General features: G+C 54.5%; 1 protein-coding gene across 1 annotated transcript; it reads left to right on the plus strand.

Moving 5' to 3' along the window:
* Positions 1 to 338: 338 nt before the first annotated feature.
* PNPLA3 (patatin like phospholipase domain containing 3) lies at positions 339 to 18634 on the plus strand. Its single transcript, XM_069490460.1, has 10 exons — positions 339 to 664; positions 940 to 1896; positions 4623 to 4855; positions 5965 to 6030; positions 7777 to 7986; positions 8849 to 8909; positions 11261 to 11503; positions 13105 to 13237; positions 16772 to 16876; positions 18116 to 18634. The coding sequence occupies exons 2-10, from the start codon at positions 1311 to 1313 to the stop codon at positions 18204 to 18206; spliced, it is 1728 nt and encodes a 575-aa protein (XP_069346561.1). The 5' UTR covers positions 339 to 664; positions 940 to 1310; the 3' UTR covers positions 18207 to 18634.
* Positions 18635 to 21045: the final 2411 nt, after the last annotated feature.

Raw genomic sequence — 21045 nt, forward strand, 5'->3', positions numbered from 1 at the left:
GCCTCCCAGCCATCTGAGGGTGTGACACAATTTTCCTCTTTCCTAAGTGCTTCAGCTCCCTGAACTCCCCATGTTCTGAAGCAGCATCTGTGCCTGCTGTGAGAAGGGCACAGCCACACATCTTTGTGTCATGGGCAAAGCAGGGACCTTTTCTTTGGGGGAAATAGGTCAAGAGATATAGAGAAGTTTCCCTGGGGCCTGGACACGGAGTTCAAGACAGGAGAGGTTTACAACTCAGTGTGCTGCAACCCAGGGCTGGATCCTGACTGCAGACGGGCTGTGCGTGGGAGCGTGCGTGGCAGAGACAGAGAGGGAGATGGGACAGGGTGAAGTGTGGGTGCTTTCTGTACACCAAGTTAACCTCACCACGACCCTCGCATAGCTATTTTCTCCCTATTGGTACAAATAAGAGAACTGAAGCTCTGAGGGGTTAAACGATGCTCACGAGGTCTAATGCTAGTGATCAGAGAAACCGGCATTTGTGCCCCGGCCATCTGACGCCAAAGCCTGCAGTCTGAGCCACCATGCCATGGCCCACCCCACCCGACACCAGGCAAGGAGCTCAGAGAGCTGGTCAGGGAGGCCCTTGCCCGCTCCTTCCTCTCTTTGTCTCTGCAGCGTGGGGATTAGCGCCTCCAGAGAGCAGCCTTGTCCCTTCCACCAGGTGAGGGTGAAGCAACAAGTCCTCCTCTATGAAGAATGCCCCTCCCCAGACACTGAATTGGTTAGCACCTTGAACTTGAGATTCCCCAGCCTCCAGAACTGTGAGAAAGCAATGTTTGCTGTTTATAATTCATCCAAACTATAGTACTTTGTTACAGCACCCAACTCCCACGTTCTTACTACCTGGCCCTTCCCCCACCCCCACCCCCACCTCCACCCTCAACCCCAGCACCTGTCATTCACAATCTTTACTTTTTTTTTTTATTTTACAGCCAGGGTCTTGGGTCTTGCTCTGCCACCCAGGCTGGAGTGCAGTGGTGAGATCACAGCTCACTGCAGCCTCAAACTCCTGGCCTCAAATAATCCTCCCGCCTCAGCCTCCCAAGGTGCTGGGACTACAGGCATGAGCCACCTTGCACAGCCCACAAGCTTTACTTGTAAGAGAAACTTTGAGATGGAAACTTCCTGTCACTGTCATTCAATGAAAAATCCCTACCACTTGCCATGAATTGAAGACAAGCATACAAAAAACTGCAAAAACAAACAAAACAAAAAAGTAAAGACATTAAATTCTACTGAGATGGCGATGCCTGCTTTAGGCTAACTCTTCCAGTGTGAAACGGGAACTGATAAAGTGTCAAAGGGACATGAAGGACCCAAAGGTGACTTTCTCCCCGACTTCAGGAGGAAAAGGAACAGAGAAGGAAGCCCTTTCTCTCCAGGACATCCACAGTCTTCAGGGTTTGGGGAAGTCTCTCCCCAGTCGGGGCTCCCAGCTGGCCCCCAGCGCATGTGCTCCCCTGTCCGCCCCTCCCAGTCCCGGCCCGGTCCGGGAGGGGCCGGCGTCCCCCTCGCCCCAGGGGGCCCCCGCAGGCCCTCTGTGCGGCGAGGGCGGGGCCAGCTGTCGTCAGGCGGGGAATGTCCTTGCTGGCTCGGGCCGGGCGGAGAGCCCCAGTGGCTGCGGAGCGGAGCGGCTGCGGCCCCGCGCGGCACCGACCCCTGATCCGGACCTCCGAGCCGTCCCGCACCCACCCCGCGCCGCCGCCATGTATGACCTCCAACGCGGCTGGAGCCTGTCCTTCTCGGGCTGCGGATTCCTGGGTTTCTATCACGTCGGGGCGACCCACTGCCTGAGCGAGCGCGCCCCGCACCTCCTGCGCAACGTCCGCATGTTCTTCGGCGCCTCGAGCGGGGCGCTGCACTGTGTCGCCTACACCGCCGGGATATCGCTGGGTGTGTGCGGGGCCGCCTCCCTGCCTGGGCTCCGCGCGGGGAGGGACACCCCTAGGCCAGGCAGCGGGCGGCCCCAGGGGAAGCAGGGACCCTCCCCAGGCAGGCAGACGCGGACACTGCGGGGTGCATCCTGTAGGTCACCTCCTGCAGACAACTGCTCCTCTGGGGCGTCCTGGCTCCCCTCCCCGGGGTCTCTGTGGAAGGGGGCGCTCCTGAGGGGCGGCTCTTCTGAACGTGGGCACCTCAAACGGTCGGGGTGGAAGCAGAGTCTGCAAAGCCGAAGCCGGAACTATCTTGCCTCCCCACCCCAAACCTCCTCAACCCTTGGTCTCCACTTTGAGAGCCAGTGATCTAACAGCTACTGGGAGGAGGGGGCGGGACCCGGGGGCGGGACCCGGGGACAGGGCGGGGGGGGGGGGGTCGGGGTGGTCCCTGGCGTCTGCTCCAGACACACTGGGCAGGCTGAGCTGCAGGAGGGCCGATTTGCCCTGGCTCTGACCAAGAGCGCGCTTTGGCAGAGTCCCAGGGTGGGCGCCTTCCCGTCGGGGACCAGAGGGGCGGAAGACACCCTGCGCCCCGCCGCCTTTGGGTTGCAGCCCAGCCCCCTGGAGGCTGGGTGTCCTCCTAAAGGGAGCGACCCTTGGGAGTCCTTCAGAGCAGAGTAGCTGGAGTCCTGACCATGGGGCACAAGGTGGGGGCCGGGGGCATGGCGTCCCCCATCCCATCCTCTCCTCTGGTCCCCACTGGCCTGAGCCAGCCCTCCCAGCTAGTGCCACTGGAAGTGAGACCATGTACGCTTGAATCTTGCCCTAATTAAACATTTGTCCATGTGGGTGCCTGTGGTAGGGGAACACTTGAGGTTTGCCTCTCACTGGCCTGAACTACTCTGGTGTGGCATCCCTCCCAGGGATGGAGGGGGTTCTGACCCAGTGCGCAGGGCCTGGGGCAAGTGGCAGTGTGGAGCTGTTGACACCCAGAGGTCCCCAGACAGGCAGATAATGCCCCTTGTCAGCTCCCGCTTATCTGGGCTTTCTTAACAATCTACTCTTTGCTCTGCTGCTGGAGAGAGCAGGGAGTGACTCCTGGGGAAACCCCTGCTGGAAGGCAGAGGCCTGCCATTGGGCAGGATCAGTGAGCAGACCCTGGGCTGACTGGGAGGTGGGGATTAGGAATTGCACAGCCCTGGCCCTCAGCCCTCCCCAGTGAGGGGGAGAGGAGCTTAGGGTAGGAAGTGTGGCCTCTGGGGGGATTAGACTGGCCTGGCCACATGACCGTCTGCACACCCTGGGCTTTAGCAATGACAAAAGCCAGCTCTTGGATCCCAAGGTGGCCTATGGGCACACACATGGACGAATGTTTAAGTGGGACAAGATTCAAATGTGCTGATCCCAGGAGCCTGAAGTATGCTCCAGTATAGAGGCGGTTCCTGACTGGGCAGAGGACTGGTGCAGCCTGGGGCTGTGCCCAGTGGGACACGGGAGGCTCAGGGACCATCAAGTCCCTGAAAAGTGGATCTGGAGGTTTTGGCAGGTTCCACCCCCATGTTCTGGAGCCCCAGTTTCCTGCTTTAACCCCCTGTCAGAGAGGGGGCTGTGCACTTGGGGACTGCCTTGCATTTCCCAGAAGCTGTGACCTGGATACAGCTCCTCAGCGCATTTGAGCCAAGGCTGACTGGGCAGGAGAGACAGGCAGAACCTGCCAGCCATGTGCAATTCCACCCCTTCTGGCCAGGCTCAGTGGGGCCGCTTGAGGAGGGAGAGCCACGCATCGAGGTCAGAGTTGGATCAGGGCAAGCTGGGGCACGTTTGTCTTTGTGCCTCCTAGAATGCATGGCTGGCCAGGTGTCGGGCTGAGAGGGGTGGTCCCACATGCCAGGACAGTGCAGGTGAGCCAGAGGGACCAGGCCAGTGAGTGAGGTCAGATGGAGCATGAATGTAACCTGTGCTCACTGCACAGGTAATTCTGGCAGTAAAAGCTTAAGGTTGAGAATAGTAGTTATTTATTAGAAGCCTCCTCTGGGTTGTGCACCTTATAGATTGTATTTTATCGTATTCTGTCTCCAAAAGGTAGGTGAATCTTGTCCTTAAATTAAAAAGGCGCAGTCCGAGAGTTAGGTTGTGAAGTGCCTTATTGAGGCCATTCCGATAGTAAAAGGTAGAAGCAGGATTGAAACTCGAGTCCAAACTTGCATTCTTTCTTCTGCCCCCCACAGTGTTAAGGACATCTGTGCCAAAGCTCTGATGCTGATGGGTTCTAGGCCTCTGTCTTTGTGGGCCATGAAGATGGGGAGTGCTCATCTGAGCCACTGGAAGAGGGAGGCCCCTCCTATGGCTGAGGCCTAGAGCAGTGCTGTGCAGTAGAATACACTATAAGTCATGCATGCCGTTGTACATTTCCTAGGAGTCATGTTGAAAAACGTAAAAGACACAGGTCAAATTCACTTCATTGAGCTCAATGTATCCAAAATATCATTTTCACATCTAATCGACATGAAACGTTATTAACGACATATTTCATGCTAAGCTTTTGAAATCCAGCGTATATTTTACATGTCTCAATTAAGACCAATCACATTTCAAGGGCTTAGTGGTCACCTGTGGCTACTGTATTGGTGCAGGTCTGGAAAATGGTTGGCAGCTTCCTTGCTTTCTGGTTTCTGGTCTTCCAAGAAGTATTCCCATCTCCAGTGTGGTGCATTCTTTCATGTATTCGTCTCCTGCCCCTAGACCGTGTTCTGCAGATCCTCATGGACATAGCCAGGATGGCCAGAAGAAAGAACATTGGTGTCTTCCACCCGTCCTTCAACATAAGCAAACAAATCCGGGACAATCTCTGCAAGTACCTCCCAGCTGACGCCCACAAACGCATCTCCGGCAAAGTCTGCATCTCGCTCACCAGAGTATCAGATGGGAAAAACGTGTTGGTGTCTGATTTTCATTCCAAAGATGAAGTTGTGGACGTAAGCGATTTATTTATCTGGGTGTTGTCAAGTAAGAAAGGCCATTTTGTTTTGGAAAGAGGGCTGTTGTAGGTCTCCTGCACCAGAGTGACATATACTCTGCATCCAGTGGTTTGGTCCGTAACATCTAGAAACCCTGAATGTCCCAGGGCAGTTTCGGTTTCAAATAATCCCTCCCCCTCCTTCCACACTTGGCTCACGACCGCCCTGTGCAAGGAACCTTTGCGGCCTGTATCCTGCTGAGCCTGTTCAGGCATGTTCCATGATGATGAAAGCTCCCAAGTGTGGGAACCTGTCTTATTTGCCTCTGTACTTAGAGTGTAACACAGAGAAGACAATTTGCAATATCAAAATACCACTTAGTTTAGTTAATGCTTTTTAGAAGAGTTTCTTGGATGAATACTACATCTTCCCCAACACAGGTCAGTATGAGACAGCAGCCTGGCACATCTAACCAGCTGTCCAGCAGCCAGTTTCATACTCTGTTTAACCTTGTTTCCAGAAACTTTCTCGAAATAGCCAGCTGCTGTCTGTTCCCACGTGAATCCATTCTCTCAATGAGTCAGTGCGGTTCCCGGCTTAATGCCCTGTAGCGTGGTGCTTCTCAGAGCGTGGTCCTGGGACCAGCAGCGGCAACATCTGCTGGGGGCTTATTAGAACTGCTGACTCTCAGGCCCCACCTGACCTGCTGCGTCAGCATCCCAGGGGGTGGGGCCCAGGATTGGGGGTTCCACAGCTCTCCAGTGATTCTTATGAATATCTGCATGTGAGAAGCGCCAATCTAGCCCCTTCTAGTCACTGAGTCAACAAACCTTGGTCCTGTCTGCGAAGACCCAGTGAGGCTCTCGTGGAGAGCAAGGAGAGGAAGTTGAAGTCCACGGGCAGTGTTGTTCAGGAGCTTATGTTGTGAATAAGACCACGGGCCTGCAGGACAAGTGTGCACGTGGGTTCATGGCTCATTCAACCCGCGTATTACAGCCCCTGCTCTGCGCAAAGGGCATTTTCAGATTCGTTGCCTTGCTCACTTGTTGAAGGCTTATTGTAAAGGACCAGGGAAATGAAAGGGCAGTGTGTCTTGGCACGTGGTTTCACTCCTTTTGTGTCCACAGGCCTTGTTGTGCTCCACCTTCATCCCTTTCTACTGTGGCTTCATCCCTCCCACCTTCCGAGGCGTGGTAAGTCTGCTTTCCACAGCTGCCGGTGCTGGTCCGGGGGTTTCCCATTTACTGTGGGTCACACAGCTCCCACCACGAACCGCTGGTCTCAGGCTCCCCTGACTGTGTGCGAATGCGGAGCCTTGGGCCTCGCAGCCTTTCCAAGGGAGAATCCACAGCTGGCCCTATTTCCAGGCCGCCTGGGAGGCAAAACTTCCTTCACGTGTAATTCATTATCTCGCTATCTGAGCCAGCCAGCTGGCTGGTTCATTCAATCTGCACACGAGCACTGAAGATAACTTCCCCATGGCCTAGTTAAAGTGTGAGACACTTGAGAATCTGTTGCTCTGTAAGGTAGAGCTTTATTCTTAGGGGGAAATATAACAGTCATGTATTTTCTTTTTTTTTTTTTTTTGAGACAGAGTCTCTCTCTGTTGCCCAGGCTAGAGTGAGTGCCGTGGCATCAGCCTAGCTCACAGCAACCTCAAACTCCTGAGCTCAAGGGATCCTCCTGTCTCAGCCTCCCGAGTAGCTGGGACTACAGGCATGCACCACCATGCCTGGCTAATTTTTTCTATATATATTTTTAGCTGTCCATATAATTTCTTTCTATTTTTAGTAGAGATGGGGGTCTCGCTCTTGCTCAGGCTGGTCTCGAACTCCTGAGCTCAAACGATCCGCCCACCTTGGCCTCCCACAGTGCTAGGATTACAGGCGTGAGCCACCGCGCCCGGCCCTCATGTATTTTCTAAACCAAAAAAAAAAAAAAAAAAAAAAAATCTGTGAGTCTGGCCTAACACGGATTTTTGCTTTATTTTGTTTTGCCACTTTGTGATGCACAAGAGAAAGTTTAGGTTCGAAAATAGTAGCCTTTTAGGGGTCATTTTTGAATGCATAAGAACACTAAGAGGATATTTGATGGGATCCTGTAGGTAGCATAGGCAAAGCCAAGTGGCATAGGAGACATCTGTCACAAGCTGGGTACTACATCTGTAGTCCTTACTGAGCCTTTGCTCAAGGATATAAAAGGCAAGAAAACTCATCCTCTGAAGAATTTATCCAAAATGCCACTTCACTGTGGGATAAGAGGCCATTTTCTTTTCTTTTTTGCTGCAGAAAGAGGCAGACACATTGATTGAATGTGCAAGGGGGGAACCACAGCGGGGTGATGAGCCCTTACAGGACATTTTCTGAGAGCTGTCTGGGTCCCAGGTGCACTGTTTCATTTGTCTCAAAAGCCCCTTAAGTCACTGGTTCCCACTTTCAGGCTGTGGAGGGAGACAGGCTCACAGGTTAGATTCCTTGTCCCAGGTTTCCCAAGCAAGGGGGTCTGGGTTTGAATTCATGGACATCTGTCTTCGTCGGGTTTACATCACACTTTGTCCCCAGTGCATAATGCACCCCTTGTTCATACGGCCCCTTTACGCACATTACACGGGCATACCTGTGGGTGCCTGCCTGGCCATGGGACTTGGGCCGCACAGCATGGGCTGGACTGCAGTGTGCGTCTACCTCTTTGCCAGGCACTTTGGTGCAGAGCACATACTGTACCACAGCATACAGCAACCCTGAGTGCCAGTGTAGAGCGTGGCCTGGCACAAAACTGCTCAGTAAGGATTTGTTGCAAGAGTGATTCCAAAGCCACTATTGTCCTACCATGTCAGCTGGTTTGTGGCTCTGAGAATCCTCTGCCCATGGTCTGAAAACTCATTAAACATTAGCCCAGAGCTTCAGACATTATCTGTCCTTTTTTCTCTTCCTTAAAAGCGATACGTAGATGGAGGAGGGAGTGACAACGTGCCCTTATTGGATGCCAAAACGACCATCACTGTATGTCCCTTCTACGGGGAGTATGACATCTGCCCTAAAACCAGGTCCACGAACTTTCTTCATGTGTACTTCAACACCTTCAGTATGCGTGTCTGCTCAGCGAACCTCTACCTTCTGCTCAGAATGCTTTCCCCCCCGGATCCCAAGGTGAGTGGGAGTGTTCAGGGCGTGCAGCTCTTCTTTGCCTCCCCATATGCCAGGAGATGCCAGTTGTTCTCTATGCAATGAGGCAGAATTGTCACCAGTGCTATTGGTGATCAACTCAAAGAAAAGGTCTTTGCCCCAGGAGCTCGGCGATGCGCCACCTTGATGACGGGAATCGTCTGGGAACATATGCCTGGACCCGAAGCTCCAATCCCACTTGCGGGGGTCTATGGTTTCAATGGTGGGGTGTAGCCTTTAGTTTCTTACTTACCAAGATGATTGTTCATTGCAGCCGTGGTCAAGAGCCGCCACATTCAGTGGTTGAACCTTTTCTGATCGCTGCTGTTGTAGTTTGCCTCACCCCCTCACACAGAAAACGCGCAGGCTGTGCGCACCGATAACGGTGCTCCTGGGGGGATCGTGGGCTGTACAGTGCGATGTACACAGTAGTGCAGGCGCCCAGGGCCAGGGCAGACTGTGTAAGAGGGTTGGTGTCCCTGTGTGGTTTGTCCATAGGTGAGCAGAGGAGGCAGCTTTATTGTTCTAGTGACAGTTAGGGCAGGTCCTGAGATTTGCCAGGGGAGAGGCTCATCCCAGGACCAAGGGAGCTCAGAGAAACAAGCCCTTGTCATGTTGGGGTGGCAGCAAAGTCTCCGTGGAGTGGTGACACTCGAGCTGAGTCCCACGGGACACTGTCTCCTGGGAGTACAAAGCGCTTTGTTCAGTCTCAAGGTGGCCGTGCTCAGCACGTACAGCAGCTGGGAGCCTGGAGGATCCTTCAGTTCTTCTTGGCAGTCTTCAGATGACGTTTAAATCAATGCACTTAGTGACTCCCCCGCAGTTCACTTGCTTCATTTGCTCACAGGTGCTCGGAGAGCTATGCCTTCGAGGATATTTGGATGCGTTGCGGTTCTTGGAAGAGAATGGTACGTCTGGGCCGGGAGGATCCGATGTGCCCTTTCAGCAGGCCTTGGCAGCAGTCTTGGTAGACGAGAGCTTTGGCTTAGATCCATCACTCGGCGCCCAGCGCCTTGCCTGTCATGCTCCACCTACTTGTCAATCCTGACATGGGAAATCTTTGCCCTGTCATACTCTTGGGGAAATGGAGGCTTGGAGAGGAGAGCCTGGGAGCATCCCCTCCCGGAGGGGCAGAGCCGGGATCCAAACTGAGATGTCAACTCCAGGGCTCTCTCCCTCCCCGGTATCACCATATCTGAAGGCAGCTTGTTTTTCTTTCCACCTTGTGATCCTTTGGTTTAACAAGGGCTGAAGTTAAACAGGGCTTCTGGGACAGGGCCCCAAATGAAGCAGTCAGAGTCCAGGTGTGGGTCACAAGTCTTGGTCCCAAGCCAAGATCTTGACTTCAAATCATCCTGGCTTCTCCAGGCTGGGGCCATCGGGCTCTAGAAATATAAGAGTTTTTAGGTCTCATGTGTGGTTAAAAAAAAAAAAAAAAAAGGAAGTATCAGAGCAGAATCCAATATTAGGTGTGTTTGGAGCTAGTTTTCTGTAATACTATGAGTTGGTTAATGTATTGATCTTCTGAATTAGTCTTTGACCAAGACCAGGGAGGCTGTTTATGTAGACGTTCGTGTATTGATCTTCCCAGAAAATGTTCATTGTGCAAGCAGTTGGCTATGTGCCAGGCAAACTGCAGTGAACAGGAGGCGTGGACTTGCCGGTGACCTCAGGGAGAGAGCTGGGCAGCGAGGGGAAGCACAGCGGTGTGCTGACGGGAAGACGTAGGGTGCTGGGGGCTGACACAGCGGGCATCTCTAAAGCCTGAGGACAGTGGGGCTTCCAGAAGGATCTGAACCTGCACTGAGACTTTGGGGATGAATAGGAGAGCTGTAGGAATGGGGGCCATGGATGTGAGGCCTACAGGACATAGAGAGGGTGGAACGAAGGCCTATGCAGCTGGGGTGGCAGGGTGGGGGTGCGGCACTAAGAGATGGATGGAGAGGAGGAACAGGACAGCGGTAAATGAAAGTGGAGGGACAGGCTGGGCCTCCTGGACCTGGTGGCGGGGGTGGGGGTTGCACCCCGCAGCAGTAGGGAGCCATGGATGGCTGTGGAAACAGGAGTGGGGGGGGATCAGAAGGGAGCCTTGGAAGCCCCCTGGCGGTGGTGCAGAGAGCCAGAGACCTGCGTCCAGGGGGCCAGTGAGACAGTGGGAGGCTTGGCTGGGATCAGGGCAGCCAGGGTGGTGAGAAGGAAACCAATTTGAAAGGGCCCAGGGGAACAGGGTTTAGAAAGGAACTGGAGATTCCGGAAGAGAAAGTGGACCCAAACATGCAGTCCTGGCTGTCTCTGGCAGTTGGGTCAGGGCAGACCAGGGCTCTGCTCCCTGGTTTGGCCCCCCGCTGTGCTGCATGCCCCGGGGCATCATCTCTCTGGGAACAGATTCCTTGCAACACACCTAAGGGAAAGGGACTCCTTGGAGGGTGAGGAGTGTGTCTGATAGAGGCCTGGAAAGGTCCGGGGGAGGCACAAATGTGAGTTACTCTGGGGAGCAAAGCTCGGGCACCAAGGAACAGCCCCTGGTCTCTCTGTCCTGAGGTTGGAAGTGAGATTTGGGCCAGGTGTGGCCGTGGGCATCTGAAACCGCCTGGCCCCGTGCCCTGACGCAGTGTGCGAATCTGTGAGAGCAGGGCCCCTCGCTGGGGTGGGCGGCTGAGTCCAGCGCCCAGGCAGCGCCTGGCACAAGCCGGTGCTGGCGCGCCCTTACGCGATGCTCTTGCAAGGCCGTGTGAAGAGGGCCACCTTCGACGTCAGACCCCGCTTCAAATCCTGGCTCTGCCACATGCTAGCTGTGTGGCCTTGGACAAATCTTTTAGTCTCTGTGCTTCTGATTCCTCAGCTGCAGAACAGATGATGATGATACTGGCATCCGCTGCACGGCTGCTGCGAGGCCTGATGGCTGAGCGCCTGGCTCGGGGTCTGGAAGGGAGACTGAACCAGGGCCCGTTAGCGCATGTTAGTTATAACCCTGCGTCTCCACCCATGAATCCGGACGTGGAGATGGGGCCCGTGCAGCTAGCAGGAGCTGAACTCAACATCTGTCTGGCTTCAAAGCCTCACACTTCTTTCTCTCTGTGACAACCTCCTGCCCCCTTCCCCTTGGGTTTAGCTAATGACAGGCCAGCATTTTCCCTCAGGCCTGTTCGCCTATGCTATAGTCTGCAGGGGATGCGGGGGTGGCGGAGAGGGGGGTAATGATCCTGTCCCTTCCCAGGAACATCTGCCTGTTGATGGTTTGCTTTCCCTGCCATTGCAGGCATCTGTGACAGGCCCCAACTGTGCCTGGAGTTATCCCCAGATGACAAGGAGTCCGAGGTCACTGGGCCCCAATGGGAAAACATGAGCCTGGAGTCTTCCCCGGGGCCGGCTGCCATGGAGACAGGGCTCCAGGGGCATGAGCTGCTGGACCACCTGGACCTCAGCATCCTGCCCTGGGACAAGAGCATCCTGCCCTGGGATGAGAGCATTCTGGGGACCCTCTCACCCACGCTCACTAAAGGTACTGGCTCCTTGCGGGTGGGGACGGGCAATGTGTGTTTCCAGTGAAAGTTAGAGTGAAATGGCCTCTTTCCTGTGTGCTACGGAGGAAGGTGATGCTGACACGTGGGAAGGGATGCAGAGTGACCAGGAGAGGCCGGTGGGGAACATCACCACCCACCTACACAGGCCCAGTTTGGGGTCGCCACCTCCCAGCACAGGCCTCCCCCATCCCAGAGCCTTGCCGCTTCTCCCTTCTCATGGGGTCATGACCAGAAGGAAAACAAATGCCACCTGAGCCCACTGGGGCTGATGCCACAGGCTCCTGCCGGCAGCAGCCAGGCCCTCGCTCGCCTTGCCAACTCTGTGCCCCTGATGTGGCTCCTAAGCTCTGTGATGGAATGTGTGGACCCTGGGCCGGGCATCCGGCCACTGGGACTCAGTCCCTTACTCAGAACGCCACTGTCCACTGTCCACCCACGTCAAGGCCTCCTGTCTCGAGGCCTCTCCTAAATTGCCACTTCCCCCAAACCCACAGTTTTGAACCTCCATGGAATGGTGCTGTATTTTTTAATGTCATCGAATATGAAATGGACAGTGGTTTGGTCTGAATGTTTGTGTCACCCCTCCCCAAATTCGTATGTTGAAATCCTATTCCCTAAAGTGGTGGTCTTAGAAGGTGGGGCCTTTGGGAGGCCGCAGAGAGCCCCCTCATCCCTGAGGACACAGAGGCGCTGTCTGTGAAGAAGGAGCCCTCACCAGACACCAGGACATCTGCCGGCGCCTTACTCTGGGACTTCCCAGAACTATGGGAAATAAATATTTGCTGTCTATAAGCTGCCAGCCAGCGGCATCTTGTCATAGCAGCCTGAGCAGACTGAGTCAGATGGACAGATGGCACCACAGGCCAGCTTCTGAATCAGGCAGTAGGAGAAGTTCAAAGATGACACAGACACAATTCCTGGCCCTTGGGGTGCAAATACCCAAGGGGTGGGAGACGGCAGCTGCCACGTTAATATGACTTGAGGTGTCACAAGGTTGTCAGGGGAAGTCTAAGGCTGGGGCTGCAGGAAGAAGGTGCTGGAATCCAGCGGAGGGGGTCAGGCCCTGCGTGTGGCGTTTGAGCGGATGGTAGGACAAATGTGCCCTCCCAGTTGACGCGGCTGTTTCTGTGGTTGGCATTTGCTGTGGGCTGGATTCGGATTTCCTTGTACAACACGGTGCTCGGCCTCATGGCTTATACACCAGTATCTATTTAATTTCAGCTATGACACTGAAAATGGCCTTGTCTTTTCAAGGGGGAAAAACAAAAGCAAGCTTTTTGGAACGGCTGCTTCGAAACGTATTTGTCAATTTAAGAGAGCTGCGTATTGGGAGCCGTGTGACCCGTAAAAGCCCCCTCAGGGCTGTTCTGGGCCGTGCTCCCCACTTGATCTTCACATGGGCCCTGCCGTGGAAGGGACAGCCTGGCAGACCCCAGCACGTGTCTCACTGGGGAGCGCGTCTCACTGACCCTGCCGCTGCCAGCACTGGTGTGTTGCACGGAAATCCCGAGCACCCCAGAGTAAAGCAGTTCGGTTTATCACGCTGGAGGGGGGTATAGCTCCAAATTGTCTTTTTCAGCACTGAACAAAGCACTGAAAGACAGAGGTGGATACATGAGCAAGATTGGGAACTTCTTACCCGTCAAGATAATGTCCTACGTGATGCTGCCCTGCACCCTGCCTCTGGAGTCTGCGTTCATTTTTGCCCAGAGGTGAGCATTTTCTGTTACTTTGTCTTCCTCACGGGGTTGCTGTGAGGACGAGATCACCGATGTGAAGCCCTTGGCCCGGGGCCTGGCTCCCTGCACAGCAGGACACAGCTCACAGTCGCTGAAAGCTGCCCGCCTGTCCTCACGGCCACCTGCACCTGTCACACACTACAAGCTCGGAACCCCCCTGGGGACTTGGGGAGCAGGCCGTGGACTCGTATAGCATCTGCTGCAGCCTCTCATGGGTGCCTGAGGAAACTGAGGCCCAGAGAGTTTGGGGGCACAGCTCTGCAGTCCCTGTGCTGGCGAGTGGGCCGGCCAGGCCCAGAAGGAGGGTCCTTGCTGCCCCTCGGGCATGTTTCCCTTTCAAATCACATGAAGGGAGTAGAGTTTAGGGAACCCCGTCTTTCGTTCTAGCCATAGTTTGTTAATGCGATTCAGAGTCATCGATTAGGCGATCAAAGGGAGATGCACCTAGAACTTACTGATCAGACTCCCCCTGAAACGGGGGGCAGAGGGTCAGCAGCTTGGCCTAGTAGTCAGGCTGCCCTGGTTCAAATCCTGGCTGCTCCGCTTCCCACAGCTGTGTGGCCCTGGGCAACTGAATTGATCTCTCTGTGCTGCAGCTTCCCGTCCAGAAAGTGGGGATGGTTAGAGAAATCACTAACTAGAGGGTGGTCAGGGGGCTCTGGGAGGTGCCGTGCATGCCGTGCTTAGCCACAGGAAGCACCCAGTTAGCAACGGTGCTGATTTATGTTTTCAGATAATAACAACGAGAGCAAAGATTGGATGACAGATAAGAGTATGGGCTTTAGAAATAGACCAGGGCTCTGCAGTTTCTAAGCTGTGTGACCTCAGGCAAGTTACTCAACTTCTCTGAGCCTCAGTGTACTCTTTTGTAATACTTGGATAAGAAAAACTACCTGAGTGGGTTTCTGGGAATTAGGAGGCACTCGATGAAAAAAAAAGTACCCCAATCTGCCTGGAAAAAAAAACTGAGCTAAGAGACATGGAGAATGGGGCATAGGGGCTGGTAGGGAGTCCAGGGCAGGCGCTGAGCTGCCTGCCGTGAAGAGGCCCCAAGCCACCAGTGGACTTGGCCCTGGGCTTGGCAATTTAACCTGTAAGCCATGACGATAATCTCAGATTCCATGTTCTTCGAGGAGTGAGGACTCAGATTCCTGGGGAAATGCTCCTGACAGGGCGTCAGCCGGCCGTTAGCAGCGGCTCTGTGAGGTCGTCCGGAGGGTCTGGCCTCGCCGTTTGTCCTGGGACCTCCCAGAGTCCTCTGTCTCTGGCTCCACCCGGGCGGGCACCTGGACGTCCACCACACGGCTCCGTCCTGCCACGTCCCCTCCCTGGACCCCTGTCTCGTGGATCCCGGAGCCTCCCTTTTCTTGGCTTTTCCCTTGTTTCTCCAGAGTGGGGCCTCCGGTCCCTTCCCAAGGAAGGGAACACTGGACGTGACGCCTGCTGGGACAGGTGCTCATTGTCTGTCACAGCAGCTGGGTAGGGTGGCTGCAGGTCGAATTGCAGGTTGGAAATCATTTCCCTTCGAATCTTGGGCATCACCCCGCCCAGGCCTGGTAACGAGGCCTCGGTGCCAGTGACAGTCTCACTTCTTGGCAGGCGCACGGTCCTAGGACTGGCTTTTTGTCCCCCACGGTCTGAAATTTCATGAGGCCATGTGTTGCTGTGAGTGTTTCTTCCATTTATTCAGCTGGCCGGTCACTGGGGCCTCTCAGCCAGAGCCTTCCGTCTTTTCTCTGGCTCTGGGAAAGGGTGGACTGTGGTTACTTCTGTAATTCTGTCTCTTCCATTTTCATTGTTTCCTCTTTCTGCAGCTCTTATTAGTAAGGCGTTTGACCTCCTGGGTTGGATCCTGTCGTTCTGTCTGACTGTCTCTTTCCCATATTTTTCATCTCTCTTTGTCGTTTTGCCTCTGCTCTGACAGAGTCCCTCAGAGTTTATCTTCCGTCCTACTCTACACTGTTTTTTTTTTTTTTTTTTTTTTTTTTGAGACAGAGTCTCACTCTGTTGCCCAGGGTAGAGTGAGTCCCGTGGCATCAGCCTAGCTCACAGCAACCTCAAACTCCTGGGCTCACGCGATCCTCCTGCCTCAGCCTCCCGAGTAGCTGGGACTACAGGCATGCACCACCATGCCCGGCTAATTTTTTCTATATATATTTTTAGCTGTCCATATAATTTCTTTCTATTTTTAGTAGAGATGGGGTCTCGCTCTTGCTCAGGCTGGTCTCGAACTCCTGAGCTCAAACGATCCGCCCGCCTCGGCCTCCCAGAGTGCTAAGATTACAGGCGTGAGCCACCGCGCCCGGCCTGTTTGTTTTTTTTTTAAGACAGAGTCTCGCTCTGTTGCCCAGGCTAGAGTGAGTGCCGTGGCGTCAGCCTGGCTCACAGCAACCTCGAACCCCTGGGCTCAAGCAATCCTCCTGCCTCAGCCTCCCGAGTAGCTGGGACTACAGGCATGCGCCACCATGATTGGCTATTTTTTCCTATGTTTAGTAGAGTCGGGGTCTTGCTCAGGCTGGTCTCGAACTCCTGACCTCACGAGATCCTCCTGCCTCGGCCTCTCAGAGTGCTAGGTTTACAGGATTACTCTGTTGAAATCTCTTGCTCCTCGGTGAGTCCCTGCCTGACCCACCTCCTTTCTCATTCTCTCACAGATTTATCTCTTCTGATAGGCCTGCCTTGTCCTTGGGGACTTGGTCCACGATACGCTGGGTGGGATGTGAGGCGAACCCCTGTGTGTGCCGGGGCCTGGGCACTGCCTTTACTTCCTCCTTCTTCAGATTCACTTCCATGTTTACTTTCTTTTCAGCAAGTGAGTCCAGCGTGTGCTTCAGTCTGTCCTTTAAAATCCAACTCCTCCTTCAGAGTCTAGCTCTGCTCTCTCCCTGGAGAGCCTTCCCAGAGTCCTCCCCACCTCCGGAATCAGCCCCTGCTTCCGCATCCCTGCTGCCATTTATCAAAGCCTGCGAGGTGGGTCCTTGGTGTGCCCGGGCGATTGGGAGTCCATGGAGGGCCGTGCTCAGGCCTCCCCATGGTGCCCCTGCCGGGCTCACTGGTGACCGAGCACAGCAGGCCTCAATGCGGGGACAGAGCTGGACCACAAGGTACTTTACAGCAATTGGCACTGGCCACCGCTTCCCTCTGAGACAAGCAGAGCCCTGGACAACCAAGGTCTTTCCCTTTTAGTTCCACTTAAGTACCTTGAGCTTTCTTGAACCAAGCGTGGCCTCACTGTGCTTTGGAGATTGTGGGTGGGCTCATCTTTGTCACTGCATGTCCCCCCTCTGGGAACTTGTCAGGCTGCAGTTAGAGGTGATGCCAGCAGCTTCCTGGGACAAAGGCTGCTGTCGTCAGGTGAGTGATTCTGGCTTAGTTTTGTTTTGCTCTTTGGCTTGTCCTCACGCTGGTGAGGTGAGCGTGTGTGCGTGCGTGTGTGTGCGTGTGGGGGAAAGTGCGAAGGCCCGTGCACGCATGTGTGTGCTGATGGACTCGGTTTCGCCCCTGCAGACTGGTGACGTGGCTTCCCGATATTCCTGAGGACGTGCAGTGGCTGCAGTGGGCGACCTCGAAGATCTGTGCCCGAGTGATGACGTGTCTTCTCCCCACGTCCAGGTAGAGGATTTGGCTGTGGGTGTGTGGGCCAGATGGGCACCTCTGTCATCTGACCAGGCCTCGAGTCACATTCTGGAGACGTTTGGCTGTGCTGGGCCCTGTCTTGGAGGTGGCCGAGTCCATCAGAGGTCCCAGCACATCTGCTGAAGTGCGTAACCAGACCCGCCTTCCCGTGGGGCGTGTCCATTTGAGGCCAGTGTTGCTGGCAGAGGCGGGGAGGGCTCACTGGTGAGCAGGGAAGGGTGCCCGACACGGAGGGTTCAGCGTGAAGGTCGGGGGTACCAGACAGCACTGGGTACCTGAGGAAGGAGCCCTGGTGCCCTCCGTACAGAGGGAGGCAGGGCCCGCTGGGGCTTCTCAGAGTGTGCGGCTGAGGGTGGGGGTGCCTGGTAATGCAGAGTCCCTGGCCCCCCACATCAGACTTACTGAATCACAGTCTCTGGGGGCGGAAGCGGCAGTCTGTGTCATTGTCAATGACCTGGGTGATGATGCTACTTTCTGGCTTCTGAAAACTCTGATCCAGACCAAGAAGGGCCTTGCTCCAGTTATGAGGGTTGGGCCTAACCTGAAAATCGTGGGCCTCAGTTTTCTCGCCTATTCTATGGGGGCAGTCCTCATCTCTGGGTGTCCGTGAGCTTCTGAGAGTCCATCGCGCAGTGTTTGGCTCATGGTGGCCATCAGGAGATAGTCGGGGCTCTGTTGCTATTGGCATTTTACTGTCAGACGTGGGAGGATTTGAAGGTAGGGGAGTGGCGGGATCTGGTTTGCCCTGCAGAGGATGACAGTAGTGGCCATGTGGAGGATGAGTCCCCCGGCCCAGCTGACAGCAGGCTCACCAGCAAGAGGGCTGCTGCCAAGGTGTCGGTCACCTCAGTGTTGGTCACCTCCCCCCTGAGAGTGGAGGGCCAGGCCTGGGGACTGGGGACGGTGGTGCCAGGAGCTGGGAGGGCACCCTGGCAGGCAGGCCGGTTTGCGTGGAGGAAACCAGTGGGCATCGGGGACGTGTTGATGGGTGACACCTGTGGCTGTCCATTGGGAGGTGTCCAGGTGTCTGGGAGGGCCACAGGCTTAGAAGACCACGATGGGGACATTACCCAGCTCTGAAGGCTGGAGGAAGCTGTGGCCCTGGGCTGGGCCACCTGCAGGGCCCAGAGCAGCACGGGAGTCCACCCCGGCTGAGACTGCACAGCCCAGGGCAGCGGGCGTGGCCGCTGAGCTAACTTTCTTCGTTTGTTTCAGATCCCAAATGCCAGCAAGCGGCCCACAGGCCTCCCCATGCAAACCAGACACGGCGGGCACCGTGGGACTCCCTGCTTCCCTGTGGTCCTGAGTGCTGTCCCATGGGCTGTCCAGAGGGACGGAAGCTGAGGCCGACCCACAGTCCGTCCTCTAGTCCGGCCTGACCTTCTTCTTGGGAAACAGAGTGTCTGCGGGGTGGGGGGCTCTCTGCCTTCCCCGCTTTTCCACGGGAGGGGAGTTTCCGGGTCATTTGAGGAGGTGAGTCTGCTGAATCTCTAGTTTACTGAAACCAAAGGCAATGGGTTTGGTTTTATGAAAGGCTAGGAAGTGACCTTTGATGTATGTGGAAGTCCCGCGCTTAAGGAAATCCAGTATTTGAGTCTCAGTTAGCCCAGTCGGTTGGGGAACGGCAGTGAAAGCCCAGCACAGAGGGTCCATCACCAGCTCTGTTTCACAGCCGTGTCAATGGTCAGATTGTCCCAGCACGAGGTTCCTAGAACAGCAGGGCCCCCTGGTCAGGGTTGGGCTGGCCTTTGGGCAGTCGGGGGCGGGGGGGGGGGTGGAGGAGGAAAGAAGCAGGACCCTCCCGTCCCCTCCGGGCAGCTGTCAGTGCAGTGAGAGGGGGTGCAGTCATTTCCCAAAAAGAGCATCACCTGTCAGGTGACATTAAAAGATGATAACTTACTTACCTTTTAGAACATCTTTTTCACCTAACTAAAATAATTTTTAAAATGTAAGGGAAATTGTATTATCTGTTGAATTTTGTATTGTGTGAATCAGTGAGATGTTAATAGAATAAGCCTTAAAAGAAACCAGCCTGCAAGGCAGTCACCGGGCCCGGGCAGCTGCCACACACGGTGGAAGACTCCACCTCGCTGCTGGAGTCCCCGCCAGGCCTGGCCGAACTTGGCTTCCTTTTACTGCATGGTTCTGGCTGCATTCCTTCTTTTCTCTTTGCTTTCCCTCACCACCTCACCCTCACTCTGCCCGCTCTGATGGACAAGCCTTTGAGACGACAAGCCACCTTTTCCCCAGGTGTACTCATTCCTTAGCAAGCTCCAGGTAATACGACTGAAGGTGAAATGTGTGTGTTTCTTCCTATTTATGCATTTGAGGGTAACATACATATAATAAAAACAAAAACGAAAGAAACAGTAATATGCTCAAACTCCTCAAGGTTGGCAAAGAAAGTTACGACTCTCACCTGTGTTGCGTAAGCGCCCTGGAGTTGAAGAACTGGCAAGTTCAGACAAAGCGCTTTATTGAGATTTGGCAGCTGTGGTTCTGGGGGCCAACTGTGTGCGCCTGTTCTCTTGATGAGACTGTGAACTCCTTGAAGGCAGAGGCTGCTTGGGAAATGAGGTGCACAGAAGCCACCGGGTGCACAGAAGCCCCTTCAGGGCAGGAGTGTGAACCTGGGGCCTTCCTTGTCGAGGGGCCGAGGGAGCTCCCGAAGCCACGGCTTGGGCAGTGCTTGCCCCCCGAGGGAGCTGAGTGCTGGGGAGTGGTGGGCTCTTCCACCTCCCACCCCTTTGGGTGTCAGGGGACCGCACTGCCCCCTGCAGCGCTGCAGTGGGGCGGGGGAGGCCACACCTGACAGCCACCTGGACTCTCGGCGACATACCCTCAGACCTTCCCACGTTTCCCAGTAGGCTTTCTTCTGTCTCTTTCCCGTTAGAACCATGTCTTCGGTCATCAGCAGATGTAACTAAACTTTAACAGTGTTTTCTAACCAGTGTATTTCCATTTAGACACGTACATATGTGGGTTTTGTGACCATTATTGGGAAACAAATATGTTAAACGGCCGATAGGACACCATGGGGCTTATTTTCTTTCTGGTTTTTAAAATTACTCAACCTGCTTAAAACGAGCACTTGTTTTATAATTTTTATTAAGTGTGTACTAAGATAAGGACGTAAGGAAGTATAAAGCTCTTTTAGAAATGGCCAAGGCCTCCCTCGCACCTGGGCCTCAAATGCCACCCCACCCTTCCTCCCTTGCCAGCCCCCATGAAGATCCCAGCAGGCACCCGCCTCCAGGCCTTCCCCTCGAACCGCCTCCAGGGAAGCCTATGAAGTTCCTCCACCTCATCCAATCAAGCCGGCCCTTTAATTTATGGTGTATTTATGCTTTGGAAAAAAACCACTCAGGAATAATCAATGCGTAGCGTATGTAATGTCAGGGAGCAGGAGTTTTATGTGGTAAACAGGGAGCAAAACTCAGTGCAGAGTATGAGCCCAATTTTCTTACAAAAATAAAATGTGTGTGGGTGCGTGTTTGCATCTGTGCGTACATATAGAAAAAAGACTGAAAGGGCATTTATAGTGGTTATCATTAGGCTGTTATTTGCAGTTGCATTTTTTTTTTTTGAGACAGAGTCTCACTTCGTTGCCCCAAGAAGAGTGCCCTGGCATCAGCCTAGCTCACTGCAGTCTCCAACTGCTGGGCTCGAGCCATCCTGCTGCCTCAGCCTCCCGAGTAGCTGGGCCTATAGGCTGGCGCCACCACGCCTGGCTAATTTTTCTACTTTTAGTACAGATGAGGTCTTGCTCTTGCTCACGCTGGTCACAGATGTAATTGTATTTTATTTGTTGTGCTTATGTGTGTTTTCTAAACTTCTATGGTGAACAACATGCATTACTTTCAGCATCAGAAAATAACTCCTAATAAATGTGATTTTCCAAGGGCCTTCCCTGTCTCTGCACCTCTGCAGGGAGCTGCAGTGTGGCTGGGCTTCCCTCACGGCCGAGCTCCTGTAGGGCAGTCTTCCTCAGCCCTGCCTGACCAGGTGGCCTCCACGCTGCCACAGCCCAGGGGCTCTTTCCTGGACACTGTGGACCAATCCCCCCTGGAATCTCTCTGTTTCCTTTGGGACCCCAAATTCTCATGCTGCCCCATCTCCATTCTGGGCACTGGGCTTGTCCCCAA

This window comes from Eulemur rufifrons, chromosome 16 (assembly GCF_041146395.1).
Source record: "Eulemur rufifrons isolate Redbay chromosome 16, OSU_ERuf_1, whole genome shotgun sequence".
NCBI classification, from domain to species: domain Eukaryota; kingdom Metazoa; phylum Chordata; class Mammalia; order Primates; family Lemuridae; genus Eulemur; species Eulemur rufifrons.